The 18,656-nt window shown below is 40.1% G+C and overlaps 1 protein-coding gene across 1 annotated transcript in view; it reads left to right on the top strand.

Annotated features, from left to right (window-relative positions):
* The window catches only part of ctnnbl1 (catenin, beta like 1), an 81,108-nt gene that overhangs the window by 50,760 nt on the left and 11,692 nt on the right, over nt 1-18,656 (top strand). Inside the window, exons 13-15 of the mRNA XM_085260512.1 lie at nt 462-542; nt 14,636-14,773; nt 15,435-15,507. Coding sequence (XP_085116638.1) covers nt 462-542; nt 14,636-14,773; nt 15,435-15,507 — 292 coding nt within the window. The remainder of the gene's footprint in view (nt 1-461; nt 543-14,635; nt 14,774-15,434; nt 15,508-18,656) is intronic.

The following is an 18,656-nucleotide window of genomic DNA, read 5'->3' as shown; positions in this document are numbered from 1 at the left end:
ATTGGATGCATGACTTTTTTTGAAAATGCCTGTGGTACAAATCAAATGTCGATAGCTTTCTCACTACTGAGGCAACCTAGAGTCTCATTTTAATCAGCTTTTAAGGTTTGTATCCAGCGTCTGGCGATATGTTAAGGCAATAAGGGAAGCTTGTGTTTTCTTCTCTTTGTTTGCCACTCCATAGGTTACTCCCTGCAAAAGGTCTGTAGCCAAATAAATGAGGGGATGATCAGTGGCATACTAACATCTAAAAAGAAATATGAAATTGGAAATGTATTTTTCTATTGTTACTTCATTTTAAGAAGATGGAATTTGTTTGTCCCTGTTAGAATTTTTCCATATATGCTCGCAGAGCTTCATCCTGCTTTTGCGCTGCTTTGTAGTGTCCTCTTTATGTTTCTTTTTTCCACTTTGCATCTCTCACTTTTTTTCTACTTTGCTCTATTTCATTTTCTCTCCAGGTTGATCGACTGATGGAGTTGCATTTTAAGTACCTCGAGGCTGTTCAACAGGCTGACAAAAGGATTGAAGGAGAGAAACATGTAAGCATCTCTTCTTTTATTCCTTTTTCCCATCCCTCCCTCTTACCCTCTCAGTCTGTCAGTGAGGCTTTTTGATTTGATGATGAATTTACATTATGCATTCGTGTTTCCTGGATTTCATTATTGACCACAAACAAAAGCCACCAATGAATTATGAGTCACTGAGACATTATTCGGCGTAATATTGCTATACAGGCGTTTTTCTGTTTTGGGTTGGTTTGATCTTTTTGATTTGTTTGTTTTGTAGGACAAGACAAATTCCAATAAAGCTCTGTAAAATATAACTAAGAACAGAATGCAATGATTTCCAAATACCATTAAGCAATGTTTTACTCACAATGGATTAAAAAAACATGGAAGAAATGTACCATTTCAGGCGAAACTAGAGTTATTTTTAATTTGATGGCATCAACATGGGTTAAGGCCATCCCCTCTTCTTTTCACAACAGTCTGTAAATGTCTGGGACTGAGGAGAGCAGCTGCTAGACTTTTGAGAGTGTTGTTTTCCCGTTCTTGTCTGATAGAGGATCCTATTGTAAAAGCTGCAGTATGCAGCTTTGCGTTGCCTTGCTGAAATATGCAAGGCCCTGCATGAAAAAGACAATGGATGGGAGCTTATGTTGCTGTAAAACTTGAATAGATCTTTCACCACTGATGGTACATTTCCAGCTGTGCAAGCTGCCAGTTCCATAAGAACCAATGTACCGCCGTACCATATGAGATGCAGACCTTGGCGTTGAGGACTGATGACAAATTGGATGATCCTTCTCCTCTTTAGGACACAGCGTCCATGTTTTCTAAGCAGAAATGTAAATTCATTGGACCGCAGAACAGAGAAGCACTATTTCTGGACCTTGTTCAAATATGGCTTCGTCTTTGCATGATTAAGCTTTGTCCTGCGTTTGTGGACGGCAGGCTGTACCGAATGCACCCAGATAAGTTGCCCAGAACTTACCATTCCTGCATTCCCTTTCCAGGCCTGGAAGAGTTTGTGTGTGTATTAAAGGCTATAGATAGAGAAAACTTTGGGGCCATTTACTCAAGATTTATGGCCCTTTTTTATAAGTGATGAACAGCCTAATTTAGTTTAATGTTTTATAAAAGCCCGTCCACCCATTCCTTCATTTTCTTAACCACTTGTCCAATTCAGGGTCATGCTAGTGCTGGAGCCTATCTCAGCTGTCATATGGCACGAGGTGGGGTACCCCCCTGGACAGGTGGCCTATTCAGAGTGTCAGAAAATGGGAAGAGGGAAATGTATTGTCAGTAAGAGCTCATTTATCAGGTGGTTTATCTGTGGTGTTGCGTCGACACTCTTTTAAAGGACACGTACAGAAGCATTGCTAGGTTGAATACATTTAGAGAGAGAGGAAGAGAAGGAAGTTAAGAGACAGGTCTGTGAGTTACTTGAGCAGTCTGCAGCAGGTCATCGCAACAGCACAAGATAAACTCTGAGTTGGAATTGTCCACGGACGGGGGAAAAAATGTGGACCGCAGCGCAATATCAGACAGACATGGTTTTGTATTGTCCACCAGCTAAATCACACTGCAATATAGATGTTCAGATTTCAGCTGCATTTCCTGTTTGAAAGGATTGGTGTTTGCGTTCAAAAATACAGTCCTTTTTGGTTTTTTTGGAGGGATGGGGTAGATAAGGTGTGCGGTTCCACACAGTGTCACATCCAAAGCCATGAGGGAAGAGACCTAAAATACAATCACAGTCCTGCTGATAACAATATGACAGTTTACAGAAGAATGGAAAGTTTGATAGCTGTGTGAAAGCGGCCTATTGAGCTGTCTGCGTGTGTGTATGTCAGCGCATTGAGCTGTGGGCTAGACGCAACGATAGAGGGCTAGAGATAGAAGATAAGTGACCGAGCAGGGGATAATGGCTTGAATGGAGAGAGAAAGAGCCTCAAAAAGGTTGGAAGATAAGAAAAGACATAGTTATACTTTAAATATCTCAACAGATATATAGTCAAAATAAGAGGAGATGGTGTCATAAATGCAAGGAGAAAGAGCGAGGTTTGAGTGAAAGCGAGAATGACAAGGGGAACCGGGGTTTGGCTGGAGACAGATAAGTGTGAGATTCCTATCTAAAGATGACAGAAGATTAATTTCTCAGACAGGCATCTTTGGTGGGATTGCCAAGAAAAGACCAGACAGTTTGACATTTTCTCTCCATCTCTCTTTCTCCTTTTCTCTTCTCTCTCCCTGCCTCCCTCTATCGTTCTCTCGCCTCTTCTTCCGTGATGGTGGAAGTATGACTGCGATAACATGGTGATAAGAAACATGTCTACGTGTGCAGCTATCTTTGAAGCCACATGGTTTTGCTTCAGCCAGTTCAGACTTCATACTGTGAGCCAGTTTGTCGCACAGCAACAGTATTCTCTTCATTTTACACTGAAAAAGAGAATAATTAAAATATCTAGGCTCTGACTGGAGGTTTTTTCAGCTAGTAGTCATGAGCTCAAGTAAATCACATTGATAAGATGCATTTCTTTATTCGAGTGCACATTTTTTAGGTTGAATCAGAGCACTGTTTTAGTTTCTGTGTTGGTGAGCATTATTCACCTTTTATTTTTGCTTGCAAAGGAGCACTTGTACCATTTATAGACTTATAGTTATATGAATATAAGTGTTTAATGGTGTAGAGCAGGGGGGTCCAACTCCAGGCCTCAAGGTCCAACACAGCTGATTTAAATGGCTAAATTACCTCCTCAACATGTCTTGAAGTTCTCCAGAGGCCTGGTAATGAACTGATCATTTGATTCAGGTGTGTTGACCCAGGGTGAGATCTAAAAACTGCAGGACACCAGCCCTCGAGGCCTGGAGTGGGATATTCCTGGTGTAGAGCTATATATTGGCATGCATATTGTAGCCTGAAGCCTCTAGCATGTAGCAGGGATATGAAGTACTTTACGGTGGGGTGGTGCTGTCTGTGGACCCAAAGTCATTTATAGACTGAAGTGCTTTTTGTCACATTTGGAGTGGTAACACTCATAAAAGGTTAAAGTGAAAATAAGGGCATATACACTCAGGTAGGATGGGTGTTTAAATGATGTACGGTTGGTGCTAAGGGGCCAAAAGTGTGCAAAGAAATCATCCCCCACAGCATTACATCATACATTACATCCATTGATACTGTATAGATCTATGTTTTCATGTTGTTTACACCTTAATTCTTCTAGCAGTCTAGCTGTTCTCCTCTGACATCAGCGAGGAAGTTTTGCTGTGTGTAACTTATGGCCTCACGTGTACCCATGAGGCCATGATTGTTCTCTCCAGCTCCTTTTGACATGTCATTTTAATTCACAAACCATAGAAATTCCATTAGTGTTTTCTGATTTGATCACTTCTTCTCCTTAATGTTGGACAACAAATGATACTGCGGTTGCAGTGGTTTCCTTCCCGCTGGTCCGACATCCAGTCCTGAAAACACCCGAGTGATATTTTAAGTCTGTGTGAATCCAAATGCCACGTTACTTTAAATAAGGCGATAAAGACGCCAACCCAGTTCTGTCCAGCGCCTCGTCAGAATCGACTGCCGTCAGCAGCAGCAGCGTTTTATCTCTCTCCGCCGTGCTTTTTGGTTTCCCCTAGTTAAGCCTGTTTTTAAGGGGCGGTAAGCAAAATGTTTTTCCTCTGCAACATATTATCCACAGATTTCTCAGGAGGATAGCAGAGGAAAAGCTGCTGCTGCCTTTTCTCTGCATCTCCAGCCCAGTCCCTTTCTAATAAGCTGCTTATTTTCTTTCCACCTTGGTATCTCTTTCTCTTTTCTTTCTATCCCACTTATTCTCTCCTCCTTTTTCTTAAAGCTGTTTTTCATCCTATCATATTTCCAATTTTCCTTTTTCTGCATTAAATTGCGTTTTTACATACCTCTAATATTATTATTCTACTTAATTTCCATACCCCCCTTTTTCTTTTACCTCTCCTTCTTCCTTTACTTCCTTGTGAGCAGCTTATGTATAAAATGTATTTCTTGTTGTGCATCTTTTCTCCTTCATCCTCAGTTTCTGTTGCTATATCACACCACCTCACTCCTCACACATCTTTCTTATTTCCCTCAGTTCTCCTTTCCTCCTCTCCCTAATGCCGCTGCTTTCAGTTCTCTTCCTTTCCAAACCTTCCCTTTGCTCTCAGCTTGTTGGTAACAGCTCTTTGAGATTGATGAAGCTCAGCAAAACATGGCTGAGGCCGACCTCAATACTGTAAAATGCCTGAGTGCACTTTCCTAGCTCCTAAGAACTCAGTTGCTGGCGGTGTTGTGTGTGTGCATGTGTGAGAGAGAGTGAGTGTGGGTTTCCTTTACTGGTCTGTAGCAAGTACAGCAGAAATGAGCTAGTTTAGCTTTGCTGACAGTAGACATTTTCAAAGAAAGTCTGTGTTAAGTTGGAATTGGTTTTGCACCTGGATGTGATATATTTAGTTTTCTTAAACGTCCTCCAAGAATAAATGTTTTCCCTCACTCGCTCTCCCTCTCTGTTTCCTGATTCATACACGATTCTTCAGTGAAATTTTGTTTGTGTCACAGCTTGTTTATCTTCCTGTCATCATTTCTCTTTCTCCTCTCAGCTTTTTTTTTTATCCTCATCTGTTATTCTTTCCCTTTAAAAGTCACCCTCCATTCATATATTTGACTGTTTAGTCCTCAGGGATTTAGGACTAAAAATTACCTTTAACCAGAGTGTGCCCAGCTCCAGTTTGGACTGAATTATTTAATGTTAACAGGTATTAACTTTTCAGTCTTAATTCAAAAAGACATGTCTCTCATTTCTTCATCTACTGTGTTCATATAAAAATAATTTCTAAAGACTAATACATTTTAAAGGGGAAAAAATGCTGTTGTATTTACAGGTAATGTTGCACTTCACAGATGGAAGTATTGTGGTATTATTTTACCAAGCTGTAAACTTAGAGTCAAGTGTCAGATACACAGAGACCAATTTTTGCATCTCCTTGTTAAAATCTCTTTCTTTTACCCAGTGATCCAATTTATTTTAACCAACACATTTATGTGGTATAGAAGTGTCACAATCACTGATTTTCACTACATGATTATTGTAGACAATAGCAATGATATGACCATGATAGCTTTAAAAAAAAAAAAAAAAAAAAAAAACAATTCCCCAGATGTAAATATTTAAAATATGTGGTTAAACTGGTATCAAGAAATGTGAAGCAGGTGAAAATACAACAAAAAACTGCAGTGACTAAATCAGGCCATCCAAAAACACCTCTGAGTCAAGGACATGGTGATGGAGTGAACAGGTCAGCGATAGAAAGGAAACAGGGATGAAGAAGTAGCAGAAAGAGCAGACAGAAAACTAGTAATTAAATAAATAATTAGCTAAATCAAATCTACACCCATGTGAGTGACTCAGTCAAAATTAGCAAGTTTGTTGTGGGAAGTTTCAGTTAGTATGTGAGAGGTGAATGCCGATAGCTATAGTCACCTTATTTCAATTAGCCATGAGGCGAGTGGGTAAGTTCAGGCATCAGTGCAGAGCCGTGCTAAATTGGTGAGTAAGTCAAACCATAACTGTTCTGTTCATGTGCACTTTGTAAAGAAAATACATTATGATCTGATGTCTGTTTAATTGTTTTAATATATAGTGGGTACTGCCAATACTGGTGTATCATGATGAACTTAATTAGGTCTAGCACTGAATATGGCCTAATGCAGCAATAAAAGCTTCTTTTATTAAAGATATACACTCAGTGGCCACTTAACTATTTACTCCTTGCTTGCACACGGTTAGATTTTTTTCTGCCTTCAGACGTACCTTATTTGTTCACTGTGATGACACATTGAAACATGAAATATTTCTCTAAGATTTTAGTCTTTATTGATATCATAGCATCATGCAGTTGCAGCAGATTTTCAGCTGCACAGCCATAATCCAAATCTCCCATTCCACCACATCCCAAAGGTTCTCTGATTGAGATCTGGTGACTGGGGAGATTAGCTGAGTACACTGAATCATTGTCATGTTAAGGAAAACAGTTTGAGATGACTTGAGCTTTGTGATGTACTATATTATCCTGCTAAAAGCAGACACCCAGAGATGGATACGCTGTGGTCATACAGGCATGGACACGGTCAGCAACAATACTCGGACAGGCTGTGGCATGTAAACAATGCTCAGTTGTTACTAATGGGCCCCAAGAAAGTATCCGCCATACCATTAGCTGATTCTTACAAAGACAGAAACATTTTTGTGGGTTTTTTTTGTTGTTGTTGTCGTTTAAATGCTGCTTATGAAAAATTCTGACCTAACCACCAGAATGTTGCAAAAGACACTCTCATCAGGCCAGCCAGTGTTTTTCCAATCATCTATTGTTCAACTTGACACCCAGTGTGGTATTCTGCTTCCTTATCCTTTCTGTCTTCAAGGTTCGACAAGGTTGTGCATTCAGAGTTGCTTTTCTGCGTACGCTGGCTGTAATAAGTGTTAGCTTGAGTTACTCCTGCCTTCCTGGATCAGTCTAGCTATTCTATTCTGACCTCTAGTATCAAGAAGGCATTTTGGCCACTCATTGGGCATTTTATCTTTTTCAGACCATTCCCCTTAAACCATAGATATGGTGATCATCTGCTGTGGACAATCCCAGTAGATCAGCAGTTTCTAGAAAACTCAAACGAGCCTGTGTGGTGCAAACAACCATGTCAAATTCAGAGTCACTTAAATCATCTTTCTTCCTCATGTTGATGGTTGGTTTGATCTTCAGCAGGTCATCTTAACCATATCTACATGCCTGAATCAATGAGTTTGCTGTCATGTGATTAACGGCGAGAATGTATCATCTAAACTGAAAATACTACCAAACTGTAATATTCTAATGATGCCTAAATAATACCTATTGCAGTAAACAACCTAATATTGGAAATAGTTGCGTTACCGGGTGTGAATACTCTTGATATATTGTAACCATCAGTTGTTTGTATCTGTTTTCGAGACAAAAATAAGTGTAGGTAAAAGTCCAATTGGACCAGTCTCATACACTGCGAGGCAGTCCCTGAAGGACCCATAAGTAGGTTAGGGAAGTGCCCGTGTGAAGCCATTACGTAGCTTTAAAGTGGAAAACACAGATAATCTCATTACAGTGCACTTTTCAGCTGTGAAACCTCGGGTCCTGACATTCAAGTGGATGTGACATACAGCACCCAACTAAACATTGTTCCAGACTAAGCTACTCCCCCCCCCCCCCCGCTACACTGTGAAAACTCATCAGTATTGGATTGAAGAACATGACAAAGAGCCTGAGGTGTTGACCTGGCCTGCAAACTCCCCAGATCCCAGTCCAATCAAGCATCCATAGATGCTCTGAACCAAGGCTGATCCACAGAGACCCTCCCTGCAACTGTCAGGACCAAAAGGATCTGCTGCCAACATTCCAGTGCCAGATTTCCACAGCGTACCTCAGGAAGTCTGTGTTCATGCCCTGATGGGTCCAAGCTGTTTTGGAGGTCTGATGTATCAGGTGCTATAGCCTTCCCAAGGACTCTGTTGGACACTTTTTTGGGCTTATTTGGTAGTTTGGGCTAATATGTTAAATTTTTTTCTCTATTTTCAGCATCACGACACCAAATAAGGTAATATGTTTGGTTCTAGAAGAAAACGGTAGCCTTAGAAAAACACCTTTTGTTGGTTTTTCTTTTACTCTTTTGTTACCGTCTTTGTTACGATGTTTGCTTTACTTCCCCAACTCTGGCTAAAAGCAGTGCGCCGCTGCTTTCCTGAGTCTTTGATTGAGTCATCCAGTCAGGGCTAACTCACAATCACAACTTAAAAGATAAATTATAGGAGAAGTGTAGTCCTGTTCATAAAAGAAACATTGAAGGAAGCTGTCAAAGATCGAGAACACAAAGCTGCTTGAGAATGAACACGGACAAACTGTGTTTTACCGTCAACCATTTCAACATTTGATCAGAGCTCAGCACCGAATGTGTTGTTTTTGCTTGTAAATAGCCCCCACCCCACCCCATCTTCCTGTAACACTGCTGTTTTGCGTTTCCCCACTTTGTAAGCAAACGATAACTGATACAAGCCCAGAAGCAGATGACTGTTCTTTGGCTCTCTCCATCACAACTAGAAATCAGCATGTCAACGTGTGTTCTCACAAAGCAGTGTTTGGTTCAGATTTTTCCTTGTGAACCTCTGCATCTCTGTTTCATAATGAGGCTATCTAACCCCTCCTTCTGGAGATTGCTTAAGCTTCATCAAAAACCATTAGTTCCTACACACACAGCCACAGTGGGTTTTTGTAAATTGCTGACAAAGAAATCACTTTAATTCTGCATCGAAGTATGCCAGCAAAAAAGAGAGCACCGGAATAACAAGCAGACACACACACACACACACATTAAGGAGCACACTAGATAAAGGCTCTTGTTCAGAGATATGTACGCTTATGAACATGTCAAACAAAGACCCAAACAAACCTATGTGGTTTCCAAAAGTATGCAGACTGTTCTATAAATCATACACATGCCATCACACAAACACAAGCACAATGCAGCTGAAAATCACTGCTTATTACTTTGTCTGTACTGTAGCCTAGCTGCCAGGCTCCCCTGAGGTTGCAGTAATTGACTTGTCCAGTCCCTCCTTTCAACACGTTTTTCTTCCTCCGCTTCTTCTGTCCGGTGTTTGCCAGAGGGACCGAGCTGACACACAAAAGATATTGGTCACATTGTCAAAACTTACGAGTGAACAAAACTCTCTCGCTGTAATGAATCCTGCCACAGTGCCTACGCCGGTTCAGCTTTTAATATCCCAAATGTCCACTTCCACTGCTTTCTATAATAAATTGTAAATGCACGTCATGCTTCAAAAAGAACTTCCACTCTCTCACACGTTCGTAGGTCTTTCTTGATCTGTCGAGCTTTTCTTGCTGTTGCTGTAAAGTGTTGCAGGTGACTTTTGCAAAATTTTTATTACTTTTTCTTTTTGATGAGGCCCGTTGTTGCTGAAGTGTAACTAAATGGATTGTGGATCATGGGTTACGGAAAAGGCCTTTAGAAGTAAACGTCACACATTAATTATGTTAAGTGAGTTACAGTTATAGAGTTTAAGGCTTTTGGTTAAAAACTGCTTCTAGTCCCTTAAACCCCCCAAAAAGGGGGGGGGGGGGTATTCATATAGATAAATGAAAAACTTTCAGTGTTAATTCACCTAGATTTGTATGTTCTGTAACTTAGATTGGAAGCTGGTTCCTCTGGTTTTCAAAGCAGTGTTTTCACACAGCTCGTTATCAGGCATCAGCTGCTGGAGCTGAGAAATGTGCCAAAAATGCAGTTCTCTATTGGGCACTTGAGGCTGGCTCTGAAAGCGTTGCAACCCCCTTAAACGTTCACGTTAAAATGACATTTTAAAAAAAGAAAAAAAAATCAGTTCCTTGTAAATGGTTTTTATATTCTGCTTTTCAACTCTTAATACTCAAAGTGCTGTATACAGCTTGCCTTATTCACCCATTCATACATGCACTTTTTCTATGCTTTTTCTACCTAAAGGCTTTTCTATCTACATTCACACACCTTTATACTCTGATGAATGCATCAGAGAGCGACTTTGGATTAATATCAGGGATATTTGTCGTGCAGACTGGAGAAACCAGGGTTTGAACCACCAACCCTCCAATTAGTAGAAGACCTGCTCTACCTGAGCTACAGCTTACCAAAAGTGTACAGCTCCTGGTATTCCCAGGTGGTCTCTCATCCAAGTACTAACCAGGCGCAACTCATTTAATTGAATTATCTGACAAATAATATTGCTTTAAGTGTCATAGAGCCCATCCATGAAGGTTGTTCTTCTGTTTTGATGAGTGAAATTATTCTTAGTCATATGTGTTTTGATAGATTAACATACCAGAGTGCTGATCTTAGCTGTCTTATGTCAGCAAAGAAAACCTTGCACACATTTTTCTGTGACAACATAAGCCTAACTGCAATTTTCTTTCTTTCTGTCATCCTCCATTGGTGACATCATGGCTTCTCTTGCCTTGACCGGCCATATGTACACTCTAAAATTATACACTAAATGTGTTTTGAGTCTGGGCAGATGCTTTTTCTATTAGAGGTTGAGGTGATAAAGTTCTCAAAATTAATATTAGTAGCTGCCAGGATCATACTGAGGAGGAGTTTTCTGAGCATTTCCCTCTTCCTCCTCTTCTGTCATTTTGAAAAACACCTCTCTCTCCTTGGCACAGTTTCTCAGCACTAAATAAATTAAACTGAGCCTCTGACTGTGGAAGCAAATAAAAATGATGCAAATCTGATACTTCACTGACATTAAAAAAAACCCATTTTGCACAAGTATGATATTAAAATGTCAGGGACATTAGCTGACTTGGGTATTTTTCCCCCTATTCTTGTAATTAATGAAGCCTAAACCAGGGGAAACCATGTGTAACCTGTTAGTTTCTTTTGGATTCACTAATTAAGTCAGTCATGCACCATACAATACTTGTAAACTGAACTTAATAACCAGTTTTCAGCATACATGGCAGCACTCCAAATCAAGTATTTTTTAATCAGCATCACCTGTCATGTTTCAGTTCTGCTCTCTGAATCATTCCAGGTAGGTGTGCTTTATAGTACAAGTAGAATAGTTTTACTTTTTTTTGTTGTTACTTTGTTACTAGTAGCTGGCTGCAAATGTTGCAAAACATATTATGTGTTCCCATTTCTTTAGCTGGAGTAAAAAGAAATGTCAATGCTAACACAGTTTGGGAGGCATAAAATAATATTTTTGGGCCAACAAGGTGATTACTAAGAAGAACCAAAAACTTGGTGTATCTGAGCATGCTATGTAGTTTGTCTTAATTGGTCAAGTGGAGGACAAAAGAAGATGTGGGCAAACCTAAAAATCCAATAAAGACCTGACAGAGGACCTGTGAGATGCATCTGGACCTCTAGTTGATTTATCTGCTGTTCATCTGCTCCTTATCAGAAGTGATGTCAGTGGAAGGATGGCCATCAAGAAGCCATTCTTCAAGAAGGGAAATGGGGAGAAGAGGCTGAGGTATGCCAGATTACACATGAAAGTCGGTGACAATAAGGCTTATGAAGAGAGGTACACCCATTTGTAAAACACAGTTCATGGTGATGAAAAGAAAGAAACGTATGGTCATAAAAAACTAGGAAGAAAAAATAAAAACAGAAAATGGAATGCTGTTGATCATGGACAGGCCTGCTCAGAGCCCGGATGTCATCATTATTGAAGCAGCGTGGGATCTTAACAGAAAACAGAACAAAAATCTGCCAACATCCAAAGAAGAGCCTCGACTGTCCTTTAAGAAGCCTGGAGAAATATTCCTGAAGACTACTTTTAAAAAGCTTGCCTAAGAAACTTCAGGCTGTTTTGCAGAATAAAGTAGGCATACCAAACACTGACCTTGAAGCTTGTTAGACTTGTACAAACTCCATCCTGCTGTTAAATCACAAAGTCTCTTACACTGACATGCTATTTTGTTTCCCAGCTTTGCAGCATGGTTTAAAAGGGCTTCCACAAAATAGTCTTGTAATGTAGTCCTCAGAAGAGGCAGCTTTTCAATGTGATTGATCTTAAAGGAGAAGTCCTTAGAGATTAAATCATTTGGGTCTGAAGGTCATGGGGATACCCATTAGCTTGATGCTGAAATCCATGTTTTGTTTTTTGCTTTACCGATATACATTGGGGCAAAAAAGTATTTAGTCAGCCACCGATTGTGCAAGTTCCCCCACTTAAAATGATGACAGAGGTCAGTAATTTGCACCAGAGGTACACTTCAACTGTGAGAGACAGAATGTGAAAAAAAAATCCATGAATCCACATGGTAGGATTTGTAAAGAATTTATTCGTAAATCAGGGTGGAAAATAAGTATTTGGTCACCTCAAACAAGGAAAATCTCTGGCTCTCACAGACCTGTAACGTCTTCTGTAAGAAGCTTTTCTGTCCCCCACTCGTTACCTGTATGAATGGCACCTGTTTGAACTCATCATCTGTATAAAAGACACCTGTCCACAGCCTCAAACAGTCAGACTCCAAACTCCGCCATGGCCAAGACCAAAGAGCTTTCGAAGGACACCAGGAAAAGTATTGTAGACCTGCACCAGACTGGGAAGAGTGAATCTACAATAGGCAAGCAGCTTGGTGTGAAAAAATCAACTGTGGGAGCAATCATCAGAAAATGGAAGACATACAAGACCACTGATAATCTCCCTCGATCTGGGGCTCCACGCAAGATCTCATCCCGTGGGGTCAAAATGATCATGAGAACGGTGAGAAAAGATCCCAGAACCACACGGGGGGACCTGGTGAATGACCTGCAGAGAGCTGGGACCAAAGTAACAAAGGTCACCATCAGTAACACACTACAACGGCAGGGAATCAAATCCCGCAGTGCCAGACGTGTTCCGCTGCTGAAGCCAGTGCATGTCCAGGCCCGTCTGAAGTTTGCCAGAGAGCACATGGATGATACAGCAGAGGATTGGGAGAATGTCATGTGGTCAGATGAAACCAAAGTAGAACTTTTTGGTATAAACTCAACTCGTCGTGTTTGGAGGAAGAAGAATACTGAGTTGCATCCCAAGAACACCATACCTACTGTGAAGCATGGGGGTGGAAACATCATGCTATGGGGCTGTTTTTCTGCCAAGGGGACAGGACGACTGATCTGTGTTAAGGACAGAATGAATGGGGCCATGTATCGTGAGATTTTGAGCCAAAACCTCCTTCCATCAGTGAGAACTTTGAAGATGAAACGAGGCTGGGTCTTCCAACATGACAATGATCCAAAACACACCGCCCGGGCAACAAAGGAGTGGCTCCGTAAGAAGCATTTGAAAGTCCTGGAGTGGCCTAGCCAGTCTCCAGACCTCAACCCCATAGAAAATCTGTGGCGGGAGTTGAAAGTCCGTGTTGCTCGGCGACAGCCCCAAAACATCACTGCTCTCGAGAAGATCTGCATGGAGGAATGGGCCAAAATACCAGCTACTGTGTGTGCAAACCTGGTGAAGACCTATAGTAAAAGTTTGACCTCTGTTATTGCCAACAAAGGTTATGTTACAAAGTATTGAGTTGTATTTTTGTTATTGACCAAATACTTATTTTCCACCCTGATTTACGAATAAATTCTTTACAAATCCTACCATGTGGATTCATGGATTTTTTTTTTTCACATTCTGTCTCTCACAGTTGAAGTGTACCTCTGGTGCAAATTACTGACCTCTGTCATCATTTTAGGTGGGGGAACTTGCACAATCGGTGGCTGACTAAATACTTTTTTGCCCCACTGTACTTTGTCAACCCTGAAATTCTTTTTAAATAATAGAGGCTAGGCAATAAGTGTCCCTTTTCCGTCATTCTGTCTGGCAGCAAGAATCAGATTTTTAGCTGCTTGGTAAAAGTGAAATTTGGCTGCCTCATTGAAAAGTTAGTATTACCATTTATATGCTTCAATATGAAGGTGTATCATTAGAAAATGGTTGCATTTGCATTATCGGTAGCTTAATAAAGCATGTTTCCTGTGAATGTCACCAAATACACTCAGTTTGTCATTCTGCAAATACATGAATATTTCAGTGTTTTTATTACCAGGCCAGTTGCATCATTCACAATAAATAGTGACTTTACTGATGACGTTTAGATGTAAATCTTAGAGGCTGCAATGTGCTATACACACTGTTTGTATTTCTGTGCCATTCTAGTGGCTTACGCTTCAGATTCCCCTCTCCCCTCAGGTCTGCTTCTTGATCTCTAATGATGATTAATGTAGGCTGTGTGCTTATTGGCACCACTGTGTTATTGGCATACTGACAGGACCGTTAAGATGGATAACTATGCAAGTGTGTGTACGTATGTGTAAGTGTGTGAGAGCCAGCAGTAGAGCTGTGAAATCGATTGATTTGTTTGTCTGGTCAATAAGAAAATTGATTTGTGGAAGAGGCTGAAAAACAACACCTAAATTAAACTTGGGCTCTGATTTTTTTTCTGTTTGTTGAATCTTTTATAAGTGTGCCACAAACAACAGAAAACTCTGCTTTGTGCTTGAAAACATTTCTCTTTTTACAAGGCTTTTCTGTCTGTTTGTGTGTGTGCAGGAGATGGTCCGTCGTGGGGAGATCTTGGACGACAGCATGGAGGATGAGTTTTACCTTCGTCGTCTGGACGCCGGGCTATTTGTTCTTCAGTTGATCTGCTACATTATGGTGGAGATCAGCAACTCAGGAATCCCACAGGTACACACACATGTGCACGCATGCACACACGCACGCAAACTGGTCCTGGCTTGCCAATTTCCTTTCAGATTAATTGTTCTTAACATGTCTGATCACACAAACTATGAAAACAGATGGAGGTCAAATAGCTTTTAATGGGTGCAGTTTGTTAAAGTGTTGCAGTTGCAGGCAAAAAAAAATACTACTTAGGCATTTGACTTGCATTATGTCACAGTCTATAACGCCGTGTCACTACTGTTACACTGTAATACTGCTGCTGAAACCTTTTGTCAGGGTTTGGGCTAAATTCTACTGCCTGCAAGGTGCAACCACTGCATTGTTTTCTATATTGTAAAAAATATGAATGAAATATTGGGATAAAGATTTGAGGCAATATTTCCAAGCACTAGTGTTTAAAAGGCCTAGTATAACATAAAAGCCACTATAGTAGAGTCCAAGAATAAACATATGGAGCAAACAATTAGCTTAAAGTTGGACATTTTAAGCTGAGCAAACTAGCATTAACTCAAAGTGGAAACTGTCTTTTTAGCTACAATGTTACCTTTAGTTCTTGTTTATCACTAAAATACAGACCAAGTAATAAGACACATCAAAACAATCAACAATATACAGCTTTAGATAATAGGAATTCTATTTTCTTTTCTTTTTTGTCTGCATGTAGCTTCAACAGAGGGTCCATCAAATTCTTAACCTAAGAGGAGGTTCTGTCAAAGTAGTGCGCCACATCATGAGAGGTGAGTAACTTTATCTTCTCAATATTTCCTTAGTATCTCTGCTACTCTGCTGCACATAAACATACAGACACTGTTTTATGTGAAAACATATGGGGAGTGCTTTAACATATAAATGTGTTTGATCAATACACAAAAGGTTATTAGTATTTTTTAAGCGCTGTTAACGTGAGTAAAGAATTTTGAACATAGCTTTTTATTTTGGATGTTTATGTTATTTTACTTTGCAAACAGGCAAAGTTATTTTACAAAAACCCAAAAAAGCCAGGGTTAAAATCAATCAGTTCCTTTTTGCTGGATAACAACCTGCAGTCGTTTGTTGTGGTTTGCAACAAGTCTGTAACACGCCTTCTCCCCAGGCCATTCTTCTTTGGCAAATCTCTCAAGCTTCTACAAATTTGACGGAGATATTTCTTTACAAGGAGCTACGCATGTTTTGAGTTGTGTTTATGTTGGAGGACAAAATGACGACCCAGATCCAGTTTGGCTTCTGACTGTTGAAATCTTCAGATATCCTTCATTTTCTCAAGTCCAAACTGAGTTCTTTTGGCATGATGCTTTCACAGGTGACAGCTCAAACTCTCGCTGAAGTTTTTATATTGTGGAAGAAAATCCTCAGTTTTAGCTTGATTTTACAAACTTTGAGTATTACAGTACATAAAGTTGAAATGCATCATTGCACAGCAGTGGTTTGATAAAAAGGTTAGTTTTTCAGAAGGCAAATAGTACTGCTTTTGCTTTTTCTGAAGTAATTATGTTATTGTATGCTTAGAAATGCTATGTTATAAATTCCTTGCGCCGTTAAAAAAAGCAGTTGGAAGAATCTGACAAAAACGTCCATTCTGATAGTCCTCATCTATCAAATTGAAAGTGTGAAATAATTTTCTCCTTATCTTCATACTCTGCAAATGGGAGAATAATCTGTAGTGACACATTTCTCAGCACAGGCCTTTCCCGTGACTTTATATCAAATCTACAGGTTGATCTGGGACCTTGCCCAAAAGCGCAGATCCTTCACCTTAGAGTGAACAAGGATAAAAGTAGAAAAACTGCATATTTTGAAAGGGCAAAGTGGTGCCTTCAAAAGCTGCTCTTACACCCACAGAGATTTATATTACTTTCAGAAGTGCATTTTATTGACACATTTTGTAAAATCCTGTTTCCAAGTGCTTCTCAGCCTGGCAAGGAAACAGCATTTCAGGGGAAAATGATGGTATAATCGCTGTTCTTTGGCTCTGGTTATTGTTTGATAGCAAGCCTGTGCTGTTTGCCTGCCAAAGTGGTTAGGTTGGAATATAATAAAATACCACAAATAATGTCATATGCTCCTGTTCTCTTGAACAAAGAAGTAGGCCTGGGGAGACCCTGTCACTCTGACCTTTGTTTAGTATATTCTTCCTTTGCATTTGCAGTAGCAGAGGTCACCTTGTATGAGAGGGGTGTCTTTAATATTTAGACTGTCCTGAATATTACGATATAGACAATTCAGATGGAAAAATAAACACGATAAAATCGAGCATCTAAAATATCCAGGCAGATGTGATTGTTTGTTTTGTTTTTGTTAATTGTATTACCTTTCTGCAGATGGTAAAACAATATGATGAAATTGAGCCTGGCTTGCAAATCTGAACTGATCATATTATCACTGAGTAGAGCAGAGACAGTCTGTCTGTCCTTTATTCACTTTTTTCACTTAGCCAGAGATTTCTCCTCGTGCTATATTTGTTTTCTGCCGTCAAAGACCTAGCAGGTTGTGTTATTTCCTTCGCGGCGCGACATCCATCCTTCCCGTATCATTGTTGGATAAAGCTCGAGGACGTGGCTCCGTTCACACACCCTCTGGCTCTCTGTGGCATGTAACACTGTAGATAGAGCCATCCGTCACACATGGCACTGCCAGCAAGCGTGGCATTTCTCCAGTCCTCCCCGTGTGCGTGTGTGCAGGAATTTGTATCCTAAATGTGGCTGTGTGACTCTTTGTTTTCATCTGCATATTTGCATACACGCACATCGTGCTTGTCCACACTATGTTTTTGCTTACTTACAGAGTTTGTGTGTGTGTGTGTGTGTGTGTGTGTGTGTGTGTGTGTGTGTGTGTGTGTGTGTGTGTGTGTGTGTGTGTGTGTGTGTGTGTGTGTGTGTGTGATTGCCATTAGCATGTCTCCATGTTTATTTGTACGCACATGTCCTTGCTTGCTTTTATCTGCATATTTTTTAGATATTAACAAACCTTTGAGAGGAAATCCTTGCAGATGTTTACTTCATTTCTGATTCAGTTTGCATTCTGTACTCGTGCCTGCCCTTGAATGTTTTCTACATATTAATGTGCATGTTAGGTTTCCTTGCATGATCTTGATGTGACTTATTTTTCATAAACTATATTGTGTTTATGTGTTCTGCAAATAACTATGCGTCCGCATACATAATAGCTTAGAGCCATTGCATATGTCTATCATAATTCATCTGCGCGCGTGTGGTTCAGTGACCTCACCCTTTCTACTAGGCCACAGTGTGTGGAGCCATCTCCCATTTCAAGTGCCCCACCCGGTCAATGTTAAACCACAGGAAAAGGTTAAGCACATGCAGTGTGTGTCGCCTGCTCTGCTATCTTGACCTTAACGGCTTTAGCTTACTGAAGAATAAAAAACTGCTCCGCAGGAACAATTTTGCTTGTGTTGTGAAGTTTTTGGTTTTGAATTCTGAGGTTTATGATTTGCCTTTTTTTAAATGTTTCAGTTGTGATAACCTTGTATAATAATACTTGGATTTTTACCCAAGTATTGAAGCTAATTCTTACACTTAAAGTTATGATACTAGTAGTTTTGAGCCTACAGTGGACAAAAATGAATGCAATTCTTAAATATTCAGTGTAATACCTTCAAATAAAACTGAAAGTCTCCACTTCAAATTATTTTAACACAATGAAAACCAGCCTTTGTGCCATTGAACTGTACCGTTGACTAAAACAGTACTTAAGCGACTGTGTCGATTAAGAAGTTGGGTTCTTTCCTGCAGCACATTCTTGTGGCATGAATCTTTATATCAATAAAGATGTTAGAATAGTTTTGGGGTTTTTAAATCAGAGACCACCCTGACTAACTGCTGATGCAAACTCTGTTATTTTGTTCTATAAGAAGTTCAAAAAAGAGCTT

This window comes from Mchenga conophoros, linkage group LG20 (assembly GCF_057382185.1).
Source record: "Mchenga conophoros isolate Kocher_MC1m ecotype Shallow Benthic linkage group LG20, M_conophoros_male_GT1.1, whole genome shotgun sequence".
Lineage (NCBI taxonomy): Eukaryota > Metazoa > Chordata > Actinopteri > Cichliformes > Cichlidae > Mchenga > Mchenga conophoros.
The sequence above is the reverse complement of the archived record's forward strand: the minus strand, read 5'-3'. Positions and strand labels throughout refer to the sequence as shown.